We start from the raw sequence: 17902 nt of genomic DNA, 5'->3' as shown, positions 1-17902 counted from the left end.
TGTCACTATCTGCTTAGTAGAACTGTGCTGAACCATAACACTATACATTGAATTAATTTGGAATCAGTCGTTTTTTCTTTCTTTTCTTGCATTAAAGATTCCTTATTATATACATTATCTGTGTCAAGGATATGTCTACTGTATCTGCTAATTTAAGGATATAACTATATGACACAATCTATAGTTGATCAGTGTAGTATTTATTTTTTCCAGCTGGTGTAATGTTGGGAACCTACCAGTGCCCTAACAATAAAACCCTTCTCTATTTGAACATCTGTTTCCTATACTTACTTGTATATACCATATTAAACCACTGGGGTGCAAAAAGGTTGTACTGTAGTAATTCATTCTCGTACAAGGCTATTATTTCCTGTTATAGATGGCAATGCTAGTCCCTACCCCAATCGATAGTCATAACCCAATCGACATGCTACTACTGAGTAACACATGAGGGACGCAAGTGAGTTATTACCCAGCAATGTTCGTTCAGCAGTCACATGTGCAGTCGAGCTACTATGGACAATAAACCGATCATGAGCTATTGCAGCGTTTAATACACCAACAACATGGCGGCGCTATCTCGTCGGCGACACATTATAGGAGGAAGCACAACACCCCCAGCGGCGGGGATTAGCGGTGTGAGCTAGAACCAGCCTCTGCCATGTCTGTGCATGCGATTGGGCGAGCACACAAGGAAAATGACAGAGAGAAGACGCTGATTCGCTGTCCTCATAGGGTTGGAGCTGACGTTGCGCTCTGTGATTAGCTGCTGTTCCTCCTGTGCATGCTGCAGCTGAATAGGACAGTGTCACTTTTTATGTAGAGTAGAGTAGACCGGCGGCATTGGTGTAGAAGTGTCATTTTGCGGGTTGTCCATGCGTTGAAGGCTGAGGTGTCATACGTGTTTGCTGTCGGGGGGACCACATCCACCGAGGAACCATGAGGATCGGCCCTTTGTCATTAAGCAGCATAGGCTTCCTGCTGGTGTATGTGCTAGCAATGGTAACTGCAGGGTAAGGAACCTGTCATACAGGAACTGCTGGCCTAGCTAATGTCTACTGGAAGAAAATGTTTTTTTTTTTTATTCATCACGAAGTATGATAGTTACTGACAATCATTAATGAAACAACCACAATATAATAACACACTATAAAAATATTTGACAACTGAATTGTAAAACTGCCTTATGCCGTATGTTTGGTGCATTTCTCTATATTAGTTATTCTGTATACTTCTTATAAGTTAACATTTATTTAAAATACAAGACCATGTCATAAACATGTCATTACAGGTATTACTGTGCAGAGAGCTCATTAACCATACGTCATTTCCTGTGATTAATGTACCTGCTCAGCATTATTGCATTATTACATTAAATGAGTTTGCACCCAAGCTTAGTTACTCTTATGTCTCTTATTATTTACAATAATGTGATAATTAACATTTCACTGCTTGTTGGGTAAGTGTGTGTGTGACCTAATAAGGTATTTGTTTAAAGATAGTTGTTGTTTTTTATCCATGTTAAATAGAATCTGTAATAAAATTCTGTAAGGGATAGACCATAAAATCTCAACAGTACTTTTAAAACTTGCTGATACCTGAGTAAGAATATATAAAATATTTCATGATATTATTTTTGTTCCTTTTAGGAATATCCTTGAAGCCAACTATATATATTTCATTATGACCTATCTTTACTCATGACTGTATATGTTGTTGATTTTGTTTTCTTTATTTTAGACGTGATTTCTATAAAATCCTGGGTGTGACGCGGGGAGCATCTGTAAAAGAAATAAAAAAAGCCTACCGTAAATTGGCTTTGCAGTTGCATCCAGATCGAAATCCAGATGATCCTCAAGCACAAGAAAAATTTCAAGACTTGGGTGCTGCCTATGAGGTTAGTGTGAAATAAAGAATGCAAAAAATAGTTTACTTTCAATCTTCTCTAGTTAGGTTCCTCTTCAGACACATATACTTACCTTCACGTAGACGGAATCGGTATGAATTACCGCTGGACCTAAGCCCAGCGGATGAAATGCTGACGCCAGAAGGCCGGCACATGAAGATCCCGACTGAGGTGAGTAAGACCCCTAACCCTCCCTTAGGGATGCCTAACCCTAACCTCCCCACAGGGGTGCCTAAACCTAAATACCCCCCCTCCCCATACCCTAAACCTAACCCTTCCCGGGGGGTGCCTAAACCTAACAGCCCCCCCCTAAACCTAATAACCCCCCCCCAAGTGGTGCCTGATGCTACCCCCCTAGCCTAACCCTAACCCTCTCAGGGGGGTGGCTAACCCTAAGTCCCCCTGGGAGTCCCTAAACATAACCCCCATTCTCCCCCGTGGCTATCAGCTCCCGACACCCGGCTTACCTACATTCAGTATGCCGGGAGTCGGGATTTCGGCGTGGGGCTTATGATAGGCTTCAGTATTTAGACGCCTATCATTAGTCCCATCAGGGGCGGATCTAGACTCTTGCTTTAGGGGGGGGGGGGGGCGGTATGTATGTGTGTACACACACACACGTACCTGGAATTTAGTAGCGGGGGTATAGAAAACTGAATAGAATGGCTGTGAGTCTGGGGTACTCCTGCAACCACAAAAACTTTATGGATTTTGGTGTGAAATCAGTTTTAGGTATAAAAAAAAGCCACGTTGTATGCTATAAAGTTAAGAAACTTGTGTTGTCTACTCTGCTGTGTCCATACATCTCTTCCCTATATATTTTTTATTTCACCTTTCCTTAATGTCTCTCGTCACCCCTTTTCATCTTATTTTTTCCTTCCCTTACTTAGACCCTGCACCTCTCACTTGTGTTTAACCGTGCACTTTTCACTCCTTCCTTCCCTCTCTCACACTTTACAGCTCTCACTATCTCCTTTCATCTATCAACCCTGGACCTTTTACTCCCTCTATCCCTTTCTTGCCTCTGGACCTCTCACTTCCTACCCTCTCTTTCTGTATCTCTCACTCACTGCTTCCCTTTCTCATCCCCTGTACCGCTTACTCCCTTCACTCTCTCACTCCCTGCATCCATCTCTCACCCCTGGGGGAGCCAGAGACAATCATTGGGGGAGGCTGAGGAACATATAGGGATGGCAGACATGAGGATGACAGAGACACCCATGGAGGTGGCAGGTAGAGAGGCATGCATCTTGTTCTATGCATGTATCTTCTATATCTCTTTGTGGCCACTGCATGTATGAGCTACTTCCCTGTGTGGGCACTGGCCATGCCACTGTGCCACTGCCCTGCATGGGAACTTCAAGTATCTGCTACTGGGCCACTACTGTGTGGGCACTACATGTGCCATTTTACTTTATGGACACTGGCATTGCTACCATGCCATTACTCTGTGTGGGAGCTGCACAATTTCTATGGTGTCACTGCCTTACATGGGAACTGCACATATGTGCTGCAGAGCCACTGCACTTCATGGGCAATGGGTGGGCTACTGTGCCACTGCTCTGCATTGGCACTACTTAAGTGCTAGTGACCTGTACGGGAGCTGCATGTGTGTTATTGTGACACTTCTGTGTATGGGCATTTACATGTATAATATGTGCCACTTTTCTTTGTGGGCACTGCTTGCATGCCACTGCTTTGTATGGGCAGCAAGGCTCCAGTTTAAATGAGGTGTTAGTGTGTACAGTGGAAAAGAACATGGTGTCCTGTCTGATTACTGGAGTACTCACATATTGTATGTCTATTGGTGCTGTGCTTTACAGGAGGTCCATTCTTATAAGGAACCTAAATTTTTTTTTTTTTTTTTTTTATAAAGGGTTTCAGGTCAGCTTGCTTGGAAAAAACTGTCATTGTCGGACATTGGGACACTTCCACTCCACGACTGCAGTTATTGGCAGCCTACACAGAAGGCACAGCCATTCACACTACTTTTTGTAGCGCCATGCAGCATGTCCCCGGGCTCCGCGCTGCGTGCAGAATGCGTAGCACAGATCACTAAATCCATCTTTAGAGGCAGGAGGCTGCCTGTACTGTGTACAAGGTGGCTGTGTGTTACGGGGGGCTATCACCCTGATTGCCCCCCCTGGATCCGCCATTGAGTCCCATGTCGGGATTTCGCTGTCGGGAAGCCGCCGGTCAGTATTTCGACCACCCCCTTCCTGACTACATCCTGTCTTTAAGTATACAGAACCTCATAGCGGGCATTAGGGCAGCCTACTCTAACAGATGGTAACACATTGTTATGGTCATTGCCCCTGTCCACGTAGGAGCTGCATGCCCTGCAGTTACATGACTGATAACGGTGATGATGGTAACATGAATAAATATCACCTAGAAGCTGTATGGTTGTTATACAGAAGGTTGCAGTTACAATGTCTTTTAAATAAATGTGCAAAAAGCATAACTTTAAATGTATCCCTTTACAGCCTATAATTGTATGTTATAAATATTGAGACAAGAGTTTTTCGTAAACATTCAAGAACCTTACATCATTATCTATTTAAATGGGTTTTATGGAAAGTAATATATTTTTAAATTATATTTTTTTATAAGCATTTCATTAAAAGTCATTGCTGTGCCGCTTGGAGCTGTTGGCGAGTGGTCTAACTGAGGCGGTTGTACTTGGGAGGTGGATTTAAAGGGATGTAGTTAAAACGTTGTTATGTCAACATTGTTAAAATGTTGACAGACAACAGGTCAACACAGAAAGTCAACAGGTAAAATGTTGACATTAGGGTTATGTTGGGGAGGGGTTAGGGATAAATACTCACCCAGGACCCAGAAGATGTCACTGTAGCCATCGGAAGCATGGTCACCGCTCGGCTTCCAGGGATGATATGTCCACATTCTATCATGTCAACATTTCATCACTTTCTATATGAGGACTGTCGACGTATTATGCCCAACAGATTATTAATTATTTTAGCACCTAAAAGCTGCCTTTATTACAATAATAAGTAATTCAAGATTTGTTTATTTATTTGATGTCCTTGTAAATACCATATCCAGCACCTCATGTTATGTAACATTTGGAGAACATGTTTACATATTGTTAGTGCAGGAAATGGTTTGTCATAATGGCTCAAGTTTAGTGATAATCACAAATACACATGTGCAGTTTTATTGCTGCTGTACAAGTGTATCGTGATGGTAATGTACCCTCATTTTATTTCAGTTAAAATCAGATCTTTAGCACTGCATATTTCTGACAGTTTGCATTGTTTTGGACTTTATGGTTTGGTTTGTATGTTTTAGGTGCTGTCTGATGAGGAAAAGAGAAAGCAATATGATGCATATGGTGAAGAAGGGCTTAAAGATGGACACCAGAGTTCCCATGGCGATATATTCTCACAGTAAGCCATTATATCAAAGCAACCATTTCCTTAACCTTTCAGATATTAATGTTTGTTTTTTCTTTTATTCTGTAATGGGATTTTAACTCTTAAATATATATTAGATAAAGCGCAACCCTATGTGTAACATCTTCAAGTACAAGTTCAAAACATTGGAACACCGTTCCATTGGGAATGGATTGCAACCCTTCCAGTTTCCTGTAAATTACAATATCTAGTTTGCGACTCTCTTAACCCTCACAAGTGTCAGGGTTCGGCCTAGTATCGCCCGTTACTCACCCCAGCTTCTCCTGACTACTTGTGTGGTCAGGCGTCAGGTGCGGTGGCGGGTGACGCGCTGAGGATTCTGCCTTAGGCGCTCCGGGATTTCCATGTGCGGCTCTGTCTTGGTTACCGGGTTTGCAGTCATGGGCGCTGCCATGATAGTCCTTCTCACCTGGCTGTTCCTTCAACCAATGGTAGCGTGGTCTCGGTCAGTTGACTCTGTCAGCCTATGAACTACTACCATAGGGTACATATACTGGGCTCTGGACACCAGGAAGTTGCCTGCACAACGTTGTTACTAATGGTGTATGTTTGCCGTCACTTCGTTCCAGGTACCTATTCCTTGCTATTGAGTCTCCAACTTCTATCACCCTCCGGTGCATCTCCATTCGCACTCCGTGTACTCAGCATACTGCAACTGATTACAGTATGATTGTCATCCTCCGGAGCGTCTGGCATCGCACTCTGTGCACTCAGTCCACATCTACCGAATACAACCACTGTGCCATCCTCCGGTGTATCTCTCAATTCGCACCCCGTGTACTCAGTCCACATGTACTGAGTACAACCACTGTGTCATCCTCTGGTATGTCTCCATTCGTACCTCGTGTACGCAGTACAACCGAGTACAACCATTGGGTCATCCTTCTGCTCCAAAGGTGCGCCAGGATCCACTTTCTGCTCGTCTATTTTAGTGCTATCACCATCCTCCTCCAGTGCCAGCAGAGTATCCTACTCCTCTGTGGACCTGCCCTCCTGTCTTTCTGTATATCACTTCAGGAAGCAATTCCCATTGTGCCAACTCTGTACCTATAGGTACAGAACCTGTACTTGTACTTCTCCAAAGTACTTCCTCTGGGACATAGCTGTGTATCTCTCTCCATTTCCCACTCGATTCGGATATCTGACCAAAGGGCTGCAACCTGCTTGCTGGGAGCAGCTAAACCCATATCCTGCTTGGAGGGGTCACTGGTGAACACCTCCTGGCAGGTTAGACTCCGCGCCTTTCTCGTCAACATCTGATACTTCTGGATGAAGAGAACTTACATTCAGGCCCCTCGCCTTCGATTCCTCCCTCAACACGGGACCTCAGCTTTGAGCCCCTCAGTAGGGCATTCCTCGGATCCGGGCGTGACCACAAGACAGCCAAATGGGTGGAGGCAAGGGAAGCAGAATGGAGCAGACTGATATAGAAGGTGAATGCTAGAAGGCTTAGGAAACCAAAAATGCTATCACACAACATACTGTACTCTTGTTTATAACCTCAACAGTTACATCACCAATCCATATATTATTGCCTATTACTAATGCATTACTAGATCCTTAGTATAACACATCCTTTTGTTTAATTACTGATAACTGTGAGAAGCTACCAGTAGGTCCTGCTTAACAGACATATATATTTTGATGGATGTTGTACATTTTGGTCCTTTATTTTACAATAACCCTTCCCTGACCTAAATATGGTATTTGTGCCTGCCCTGTCCCATTTTTAGATTGACCAATTTAAGTTACTCATTACTTTATTGTTCTAAGATCAAAATAATCATGAGGTGATTTTCCACATCCAGGTGATGGGAGTATGCAGTACTCTATCTATGCCAGGTCTCCAGTGCCACATCAAAAAGCAAGCAGCACCAAGTTTGAATTGATTAGGAATGTCCTTTGAACATTTTTAGTTTTAAAGAAGAGTATTTTGTAATTTAAATTTTATCTCTGTTCATGCACATTAATTGGTACCTTGATGAGTAATGATAAAGTTGATCATCTGTGTAGCAATAAGATTAAATTTGCCAGCGTGCACATGGCAAAATCTCATTATTCTTGTATCTTCAACAGCTACATAAACCTATTTTCTTCTTAGTTTCTTTGGGGACTTTGGATTCATGTTTGGAGGCAATCCACGTCAACAGGACAGAAACGTTCCACGTGGCAGTGACATAATAATTGATCTAGAAGTGACATTGGAAGAAGTTTACTCTGGGAATTTTGTAGAGGTATGATTTACTTTTGTGCTTTGACTTGCAGCTTCCTTTTACAAAAATATGCATATCATCAGCCATGCATACGAGGTTAACAGTTATTCAATATTATCAATGCAAATGTCACCCAAGTACATTAAGGTATAGTTTACGCACTGTACGTACCAGGGTCGGTTCGAGGGATGTTTCGTGCAGTGCAGCTGCACAGGGCGGCATCAACAGGGCCGGCTCCGGAGGAGATCTCCGCCCTCCACCCCGCCGCTAGTGAAGAAGTTTTAAGTTGAAGGTTGAGAGGTGGAGGGAAGGAGCGGCAGGGCTGCACAGGGTACAGCGCACAGCAGCCTTCATACGAATCGCACCTGCACAGAGTGTTAACTCTCCCAAGGCCGGCAATGGTACGTACCCATGTAGGGGTAGAAACCACTGCCCATATGCCTCAGGCTGCTTCTCCTCCCAGTGCAACGATCCATGCTGAAGATAATCATCATTAGCAATAACTTCAATCAGCTGAAAACTAATTAAATATGTTAAAAAAATAAAAAAAAAAACAATCTGTGCCATGTAGGTGCTTTCTAGTTCCAGAGATCCAGAGATCTTCTGTAATTTCCAGTTACTGAGAACTTACATGGCACCTGCTGACACCTGGCTGCATATGAACCGCATTGGTCATCAGTATAATCTAGGTTTTGGTTTGATATTTTCCCTAATGTTATCTTGCGTCCCCCAAGTACAGTTACCCCTCTGTCTTATATTTTAGCCCTCCCTATTTGCCAGATATTTCCAGGGTGCAAGACAGAGCTGTGACAAAAAGTTGCACCTGCTCTTCAGTTGAAGTATGGCAATTTGGGCCAGATAGAGTAAGCATTATTTAGTTCTGGGATTTGCTGTATCACTGACACTGTGCTCCTGCTGTGAACTCTATCTAAATCACAATTCATTATAAGCAAAATTGACAATGCTGATGTTGCTTTGTAGTTAGCAGTTTCCTAGAAGAGGGAGCAGTATTATAAACTCCTTTATGAGTGAGCATTTGTTGGATAGTGAGTGATGCGGAACAAAATGAGACCAGGTGGAGAGCATATAGAAGCTGGCTTATGAGGCTATATAGTGGAATTGCCAAGGCCATTTAGGACATTATGAATGCTATATTGTGATTTACTGATGCTATTTGGTCGTTTACTAAACTAGATTGTGGCTTTATGAGGCAGCATATAGTGCAGGGCTCGATAAATCCCGGGGGCCAGGTCGCCTTGGCGACTATATTTTGTTGCCTGGCGACCAGATTTTTCAGGGACGGAGGATCCGAGTAAGCAGTTCCCCAGATTGCGGCTGTGCAGGATATAGACAGGATTATAGGCGGGCGGCAACCCCGGGGCCCCCACACCTTGTCCCCAACACTTACTATAAAAAAACCCGGAGTACAGCGTTTAGCTGTGTCATCTCCGGTCCTTGGTCTCCTCTTTGGCGGCTCAGCTGTTATTACTTGTTACATAATGTGTTTTATACTATATATTGGGCACCTGAGATAGGCATGTGGTTGGAGGTGATGGGCACTGAAAAGTCATGTTGGAAGCTCTGAGGGGCATTGAAGGGGCTTGTGTTGTGGTCTATACGAAGTTTCATATATTTTAGTTGGGGCGATGGTCTGGCTCCTAAACTTTTAAGCTGGCTCCTAGATTTTAGAAAAATTTGTCAAGCCCTGATATAGTGGCATGTACTGTATGTCATTAACATGCTTGATATAAACCTCTTTCTACTTCAGGGTCCATAGGGTATCCACAGGATACCTTGGGTATAGGTGTGACGTCAGTCGCAGGGCACCAAAGAGTTAAGCTTTCAGCCTCCCAGGATGCACTAGGTCCCCCTCCTATACCCCGCCCCCGGGCCAAGGCACCTCAGTTTAGTTTGGTGCCCGGCCGGAGTCGGGTGCACCTGTTGGAGTGGGGGCTAGAAGAGCCCCTGAAGCTTTTTCTTCATGCAGCTGTGGCTGCACATCTGGATGAACAGCATGGACAGTCAGTCCTGACGTCCATGCTGTCTTCCCTACACCCCGCCGGTACCAGAACGCCGGTACTGATCCGGGGATGCTGGTGGGCGTCTGGGGTCACAGCTAGCGGTGACCCCAGATGCTCCGGACCATGGCCGGATTCAAGGGGGACAGAGGTAAGCAGCGGGGTCCCGCGGTGGGTCCCCGCTGATCACATGGTCCTAAGTCCCCAGGCAGGGGGCTCCCTGGGGACTGGCTGCAGCGTGGAGCCAGGCGACCAACCTGCGCTTCCACTACCCCCTGGGACAGCGGACCGCAGCAGAGCGGTAGCGCTGCGGCGTCCCAGGGGTTAAATGCATGCCAGGGGAGCGCGCCTTCCCTGTCTCACAGCCGGCGCCTCCCCCGCTGCACACAGCCCTCTCTGCATGCTGCCGACTGGTCCTGTGTCAGCGCTCCTCCCCCAGGCCAGCCTCCTCGCTGCTCCTCGGCGGCCATCTTCTCTGCAACGCATGGTGAACGCTGCTGGAAGTCTGGAAGGAAGCATCGTGGTCTGGGTCCCCCCGCATACCTCTCCTCCGCTGTGGCTCAGGTCTGTGTATGCAGCGCTGTGTCCTACCAGGCCCTGTGTCTGTGTAGTTGAGTGATCAGCGCTGTTAGTGCAGGAATTGTTATTTCTCTGCATTGTATGTGACTGTGCTAGCGCTGCCTGTAACTATTCTTCTCTAAACTGTCAGCTTTATTACTGTCCCTGTTCTTTCTGCTAAAGCCCTTGCGGTGCGGTGCTGCAGGGTGGTCTCTCGCCTATTTAATACTTAATTGGTGAGAGAGGTCACATACGTGGTGCCATCATGTCTGAAAGTGATTTTCCCCTCCGGCTACAGTGTACCACGTGCAAAGTACCGTTAGCGGAGGGGGAGGGTAGCGCGGAGGGCCTTTGCCGGCAGTGTTTGTCCATGGCGCGGCCTATTACGGTTACAGCACCGGTACAGGAGCCGCCCTGGGCTTGTTTCGCTCAGGCGTTAACAGCTTTAGTGGGCCAGTTAGCTCCGCAGCCCGCGTTTACTCCGATGGGTTTGTCCCAGCAGTCTGTGGTGTCGTCACCCATGCAGGGGTTCCCACGACAATTGGTGGTACCCCCTATTTCCCCGCTCCCGGGTTCTCAGGAGCCAGCGTGGGTTAACTCCCTGACGAGTTCTGTACAGCACTTGTCGGATGTGTTGCAAGGGGAGTCTGTGATGCGGCCTCATAAAAGGCCGGTGGCGTCTCTGTCCGCTCCTTATGAGGATAACGAAGGGACGTCTGATGATGGGGAGATTCTGGATCCTTACGATCAGGAACCTTTCCATACTAAGGACGCTGATGCTAAGTCCAAAGTATATATTCCTGGACTTATTCGGGCGGTCCGCACAGCCTTGGTGATTGAGGACGAAGTTCCCCCAGCGGCTAAATCTAAGTATGCCTTTTTCAAAGATGTGAAGGGCGATGCCACAGTCTTTCCTCTTTCGGGTCAGTTGGTGGACCATTTAGAGGAGGCGTGGAAACAACCTGGCAAAAGATACCAGCCGCAGAGACGCCTGGCGGTGGCTTATCCGTTCGCGGATAATTATTTTGCTAAGTGTGAATCCCCTCCACAGGTGGATTCTCACGTGACCCGTCTTGTCCGTAGTGCCACATTGCCGATGCCATCCATGTCCTCCCTTAAGGATGCTACGGACCGCAAGGTAGAAATCTGCCTGAAGTCCGCTTATTCCCTTGCAGGGGGGGCAGCACGGCCGGCTATGGCCATTTGCTGGGTTGCCAGAGCGATGGAGCGCTGGGCGGATTCATTAGAGGCTTCTTTTGAATCCGACTGTCCGGCCGAACAAGCGGAGTTGTTTGGCAATCTCCGTGATTCGGCCACCTACATCAACGAGGCGGCTCTAGACATTAGTACTCTGGTGTCTAGAATTTCTTCAGCAGCGGTAGCTGCTCGTCGCACCTTGTGGCTGCGATCCTGGAAGGCGGACGCAGATCCAAGAAAGGTCTGGAAGCGTTGCCGTTTACCGGAGAAGTTCTCTTCGGTCCGGATCTGGATAAGATTGTGGCCACGCTGGCGGCAGCCAAATCTGCTTGTCTCCCGTCGGCCGCTGCTCCTTCTGGTTCTGGACCATCGTCCTTTCGGTCATCTAGGGCCCAGGGCAGGCCCAAACCACAGTCGTTTCCTCGACAGGCTGGCCCTAAGAAATCGGTCAAGCCCCGGAAACAGGCATGGAGTACCAGACGTCCGGCCCCCAAGCCAGATGACAAGCCTGCGGCCTGACGGTCCGGGTCTCCCCTTGGGGGATCCCAGGGTGGGAGGCCGCCTGCTGCAGTTCTCCCGGTGTTGGTCGTTCACTACGACAGACACTTGGGTTCTGGAGGTGGTCTCTCACGGGTACGCCCTCTCCTTCCGGCACAGACCCCCGGCTCGATTCTTCACCACGGGTCTACCATCAGACCGGAACAAGGCTACGGAGCTGCGGAAGGTATTGCACACTATGCTCCAGGCTGGAGTTATAGTGCCTGTTCCATTCTCCCAGAGGGGCCAGGGTTTCTATTCAAATCTATTTTTGGTACAGAAACCCAATGGGTCATATCGTCCGATTCTCAACCTCAAAGCACTCAACAAGTCTTTGCGGGTCCCGAAGTTTCGGATGGAGACCCTACGGTCCATCATTCTGGCGCTGGAACCTGGGGACTACATGGTGTCATTGGACATACAGGACGCTATGGCGGTCATGGCGGCTTCTCTGCGGCTGCAAGGAGTCCGCATGTTGCCGTACTTGGACGACCTGTTATTGGTGGCAGGTTCTCCAGAGCTCCTGTTACACCACTTGGACCTGACCATTGCACTGCTGCAGCGGCACGGCTGGCTAATCAACTGGCAGAAGTCCACTCTAATCCCGTCTCGGAGGATTCTGCATCTTGGAGCCTTATTGGACTCGGGACAGCAAAGGATCTTCGTGACGGAGGACAAGATCTCTGCTTTACAGTCAAGGGTGCGCAGTTGTCTGCACAGCCGCCGGGTGTCCTTACACTCGGCGATGAGGTTACTGGGCTCCATGGTGTCGGTGTTCGACATGGTGGAATACGCCCAGTTTCACTCCAGACCTCTGCAGCACCTGATCCTGTCCAAGTGGAACGGGCTGCCTCAGTCTCTGAAGTTCCAGACGATTGTGCTCACCCCGGAGGTTCGCCTGTCCCTTGCGTGGTGGTTACAGATGACCCACCTCAACAAGGGACGTCCGTTCTGGGTTCCAAATTGGGTCCTGTTGACAACGGACGCCAGTCTTCGGGGCTGGGGAGCAGTTTCGGGTCCACACTTGTTCCAGGGCAGGTGGACACCGACAGAAGCGGAGCTTCCAATAAATATCTTGGAACTCCGTGCGGTCTTCAATGCTCTCCTGCAGGCACAGCGGTTTCTCCAGGGTCACCCAGTGCAGGTCCAGTCGGACAATGCTACCACCGTGGCCTACATAAACAGGCAAGGAGGAACTCGCAGTCGGGCGGCTCTCGTAGAGGTCTCTCGGATCCTGGTTTGGGCGGAGCGCAATCTTCCGGCCATATCAGCGGGCTTCATCCCGGGAGTGCTAAATTGGGAGGCGGACTTTCTAAGTCGCCAGGACGTTCATCCAGGGGAATGGTCCCTGCACCCGGACGTTTTTCAACTACTGGTGGACAGGTGGGGTCTTCCAGAAATCGACCTCATGGCGTCCCGGCACAACAACAAGTGGCCGGTGTACGGGTCTCGCACAAGAGACGAAGGGGCGTCTCTGGTGGATGCTCTGTCCGTTCGGTGGACGTTCAGGTTCGCATACCTGTTCCCTCCGGTCTCCCTTCTTCCACGGGTAATCCGGAAATTCAAACAGGAAGGAGGGACGCTCCTGTTGATAGCTCCCGCGTGGCCCAGACGGCACTGGTTCTCAGACCTTCAGGGTCTGTCCGTGGACAGTCCTCTGCGGTTGCCGCTACGACCGGACCTTCTGTCTCAGGGTCCTTGTCTTCACCCGGACCTCACTCGGCTGTCTTTGGCGGCGTGGCTGTTGAGACGGCCATGCTGAGGTCCTGGGGGTTTGCCAGCTCTGTGGTGCGTACCATGTTATGAGCTCGGAAACCGTCTTCCGCGAGGATATACCATCGCGTGTGGCATACGTTCTTCCAGTGGTGTCGACCGAGAGGTTATGCACCGCGGGAGTTTCGTCTGTCTCGGATTCTCGCCTTCCTGCAAGCGGGACTAGATCATGGGCTTCGCCTTGCTTCTTTGAAGGTACAGGTTTCGGCCCTATCTGTCTGGTTTCACCGTAGGATTGCTACAATCCCGGATGTGCGCACCTTTATGCAAGGTGTTCTCCGTATTCAGCCGCCCTTTGTTCCACCTGTGGCGCCTTGGGATTTGGCTGTGGTCCTGAGGGCTCTCCAAGGACCGCCGTTTGAACCACTGGGCTCAGTGGATATTAAATGGCTAACAGCTAAGACTGTTTTCCTTCTGGCCGTTGCTTCAGCCAGACGTGTTTCTGAGTTAGGGGCTCTTTCTTGTAGACCCCCTTTCTTGGTTTTTCATGGGAACAGGGCAGTGCTCCGCACTCGGCCCGAGTTTCTTCCCAAAGTTGTTTCCCAGTTTCATGTTAACGAGGAAATAGTTGTTCCGGCCTTTAACTCACCGGGTCTTTCCGTGGGTGAGGCCTCTTTGGATGTTGTGCGGGCCTTAAGGACTTATGTTGACCGCACTTCTTTGTTTAGGAAGTCGGACGCTTTGTTGTCCTCTATGGCTTCTGTAAAAAGGGTTGGCCTACTTCAAAGCAAACTTTGGCAGCCTGGATCCGTATGGCTATTTCTGAAGCTTATCTTCATGAAGGCCTACCGGTCCCTCCTTCTCTGAAGGCTCATTCCACTAGGTCTGTGGGTCCTTCGTGGGCAGCTCGACGTGGTGCCTCGGCAGTTCAGATCTGCAAGGCTGCTACGTGGTCTTCTGTCCATACCTTCGTGAGGTATTACAGGTTTGACACCTTCGCCTCTCAGGATGCTTCCTTCGGGCGGCGGATTCTCCATTCTGCACAGGAGCGTCCCCACCCTTAAAGGATACTGCTTTGGGACATCCCCAAGGTATCCTGTGGATACCCTATGGACCCTGAAGTAGAAAATATGAGATATGGTAAGAACTTACCCTTGTTATCTCTATTTCTACGAAGTCCATAGGGTTCCACAGGACTCCCGCCCTGTCGCACCTGTGCTGCAGATGGGCTTTGCTCTGGTCACCGGTTTTCCGTCTCCCTCTGGTGAGAATGTGATTCTTGTATGTGTCCAGATCTTTGTTCTCTCTCTTCCTTCTCCTCCTCCGGCCTATGGCTTGGTAACTAACTGAGGTGCCTTGGCCCGGGGGCGGGGTATAGGAGGGGGACCTAGTGCATCCTGGGAGGCTGAAAGCTTAACTCTTTGGTGCCCTGCGACTGACGTCACACCTATACCCAAGGTATCCTGTGGAACCCTATGGACTTCGTAGAAATAGAGATAACAAGGGTAAGTTCTTACCATATCTCATATTTTACTATTGGCACTATATGGGGTTGTTGTGAATAGGTACTAAATGTATTCTTTTTTTTTCTAGACTATTATGCACATTATGAAATAGTTACTACTTTGTTATCCCATGCATAGAATGCCTATCATGATTATGGCCTAATCAGGGTAATTGGGAAAATAATATAAATATGGTCTTTGTATGCATCAGAGGCCAGATTTTTGTTACCTGTCTAGGATTGTTTACTCAGAGATGGCACCACGGTTGATTTCCTCAGGGGATTGGGGCACGCAAAAAAAAACCTGTGGACCTCACTCCTGGATATAGCCAGCCTTAGTGCCAATACACCCTGAGCTTTGGGTACATATGTAATGGGTAATAGTATAAATAATATTGTGTTTTTTAAATGTGCGTTACTGGCCCCAGCAATGTTGCCCGCTGGGGACCTGTAGTCCACCTGAAAAAAAAAATGTAAAAGAAAGGACACACCCCTTGTATACTTATTACTCACCTTTCCCAGTGGATAAAGTATCTTCGTTCCATGCAGGCATTCCGTGTACTTGTCAAAAAAAAAAGAAATCCTCATTGGCGACACCACTTGTCCCCATTGCTAATAATAGAACACTCGTGGGCACTCTCCCAGAGTGTGGGAACTGGCGCAGCCTTATGCTTTCTTAGGGAGAGTACCTACGAGTGACCTCATTGGCAGGGTTCTGCAAGGAACAAGTTATGTCATCTGAGGATTTTTTTTGTTTTTTTTGCCAAGTACCTAGACTGAAGAGTTTCCCATTGGAATAATAAATGAATAATAAATGTGTAAACGAGGGTGATTTGATATATCTTAGCGCCATTCATAATGTTAACACTGTCTGAATGTCGACAGGTTCACAATGCCGACTTCGCTAACTGCAGCCTAATCCTAATAAGTTCAAAATGTCTACATTTTCTTACTTTCGACATGTTGAATTTTGACATTCTGTCCGAATATGTCAAGATTCTGAACCTGTCGACATTTGGACAGTGTCTCCATTGTGTGGCAGGGGTTATAGATGGTACGCTCCACTGGGACATGGACTGATGTTATTTATGCTGTTAAATATGTCCTTCATAGTGTGACTGGCCAATAGTTTTAAGTACTTTACCACACTTCCCCTGGCTAAGGGTGGCCTCTGTTTTACCAGATAATGACTGTTATTTAGGCAGGCGTTAATATAGAATTGGGAGAAAAATAGCATCTAGTTTAATATATTATTTAAAAAAAACGACACCCATGCTCTTAATTCCAATAATTGCGCATGTACCAGATGATAAATTAAATATTCTCATTCGTATCAAGCTGTGAATTCTGTTGTCATTGTCCTGTGCTTGCATGAAGGTTTCCTAGTTTCTAAACATAAAAATATAAAACCTAATTTAATACTGATATAATCTAAATATAAATAGGTAGTGATATCCCAAGCGATTTTTTGCTGCAGTTTCAAAGTGTCAATTTGCCTTTAAAAAAAACTCACTCCTGTAAATCTTGTGGCAAAGCCTCCAATTGATAAATAAACACCTTGGACATTTGCAAAGGAAGTAGACTATAATAACTGTATTCCCGCCTTTAGCAATTGCCATAAGATACGGCTGAATAACAACCGTTTTTAGCCTATTGCACTTACAATAGCGTGCACTCAGCCACTAAATGCAAATGATGTGTCAAATATTTCAAGCTCTCATGGAAATGAGAGAAAATGCTAACACATGTTGACTGTTCTGGTGCATACACACGGTCAGATTTTTCTTCAGATCTGAACGATAACAATTGAAAAAATCGTTCATATCTGAAGGAAAATCTGACATGTCTGAACGATGAATGATGCGCGTTCCTGATGGTCAGATAACTATATATGACATCTGATGTGTTTGCAGTCAGATTTGGACGATTCCATTCATTTTAATGCAGTCAAAAATCATTCATGGTTCAAATCGTTGGTCAAATCGTTCAGATCGTTCAAATTGTTCATCAGACACATCTGACAAATCTTACCGTGTGTATGCTCCATTAGTAGTTCTTTTAGATTGGACAACGTGTTGATTTCGTTTATTTTTCCTAAATGTAGCTAAATATTTTAAAGACTAAAGCTGGGCATCCACTATACGATTATCTGTGCAATCTGGCTTGTTCAAATGAAAACCTGGTAATGTATGGGAGTAAATGACAATCGTCCATTTGCTCACAAACACTGGAAAACAGACAAAAATGGTTGTTCAGACAAATTGGTAAAACACACAAATGTAACCAATTTGAACAATTCTTTTTGTCCTTTTTTCAGTGATTTAAAACCATATGATCGACTGTCATTTGCTCCCATACATTACCAGGTTTTCATTCCAACCAGCCAGATTGGACAGATATCTGACAGAAAATTGTATAGTGTATGCCCAGCTTAACAAGCATGAGTGCATATGTGTTATATATTTGTCTGACTGTTGTTGCTTGTAATGTTTCTGCCAGCATCCGCATTAGAGAAACTTTGCCATCTTCTTTACAGTTTCAACCCATTCACCTGTATTGCTATGTTATTCAATCAGTTTGCTGCATCCCTAATTTAAATGAAAGCAATTTTACTCTTCTATGTTTCCTCAGGTGGTAAGGAATAAGCCTGTAGCTCGGCAAGCACCAGGCAAGCGTAAATGTAACTGTCGCCAAGAAATGAGGACCACACAGCTAGGGCCTGGGCGTTTTCAAATGACGCAGGAAGTTGTTTGTGATGAATGCCCTAATGTCAAGTAAGAATAATGCTCTGTTCTTACTGTTCAGTAAGTTTGAAG

General features: G+C 46.7%; 1 protein-coding gene across 1 annotated transcript in view; it reads left to right on the top strand.

Moving 5' to 3' along the window:
- Positions 1 to 746: 746 nt before the first annotated feature.
- The window catches only part of DNAJB11 (DnaJ heat shock protein family (Hsp40) member B11), a 34385-nt gene continuing 17229 nt past the window's right edge, over positions 747 to 17902 (top strand). The window contains exons 1-5 of the mRNA XM_088451032.1: positions 747 to 1013; positions 1741 to 1897; positions 5222 to 5319; positions 7448 to 7580; positions 17718 to 17860. Coding sequence (XP_088307158.1) covers positions 940 to 1013; positions 1741 to 1897; positions 5222 to 5319; positions 7448 to 7580; positions 17718 to 17860 — 605 coding nt within the window. The 5' untranslated portion in view covers positions 747 to 939. The remainder of the gene's footprint in view (positions 1014 to 1740; positions 1898 to 5221; positions 5320 to 7447; positions 7581 to 17717; positions 17861 to 17902) is intronic.

Source organism: Taudactylus pleione, unplaced genomic scaffold (assembly GCF_031769625.1).
Source record: "Taudactylus pleione unplaced genomic scaffold, aTauple2 ptg000536l, whole genome shotgun sequence".
NCBI lineage: Eukaryota > Metazoa > Chordata > Amphibia > Anura > Myobatrachidae > Taudactylus > Taudactylus pleione.
This window is presented reverse-complemented; position numbering and strand designations above follow the sequence as displayed.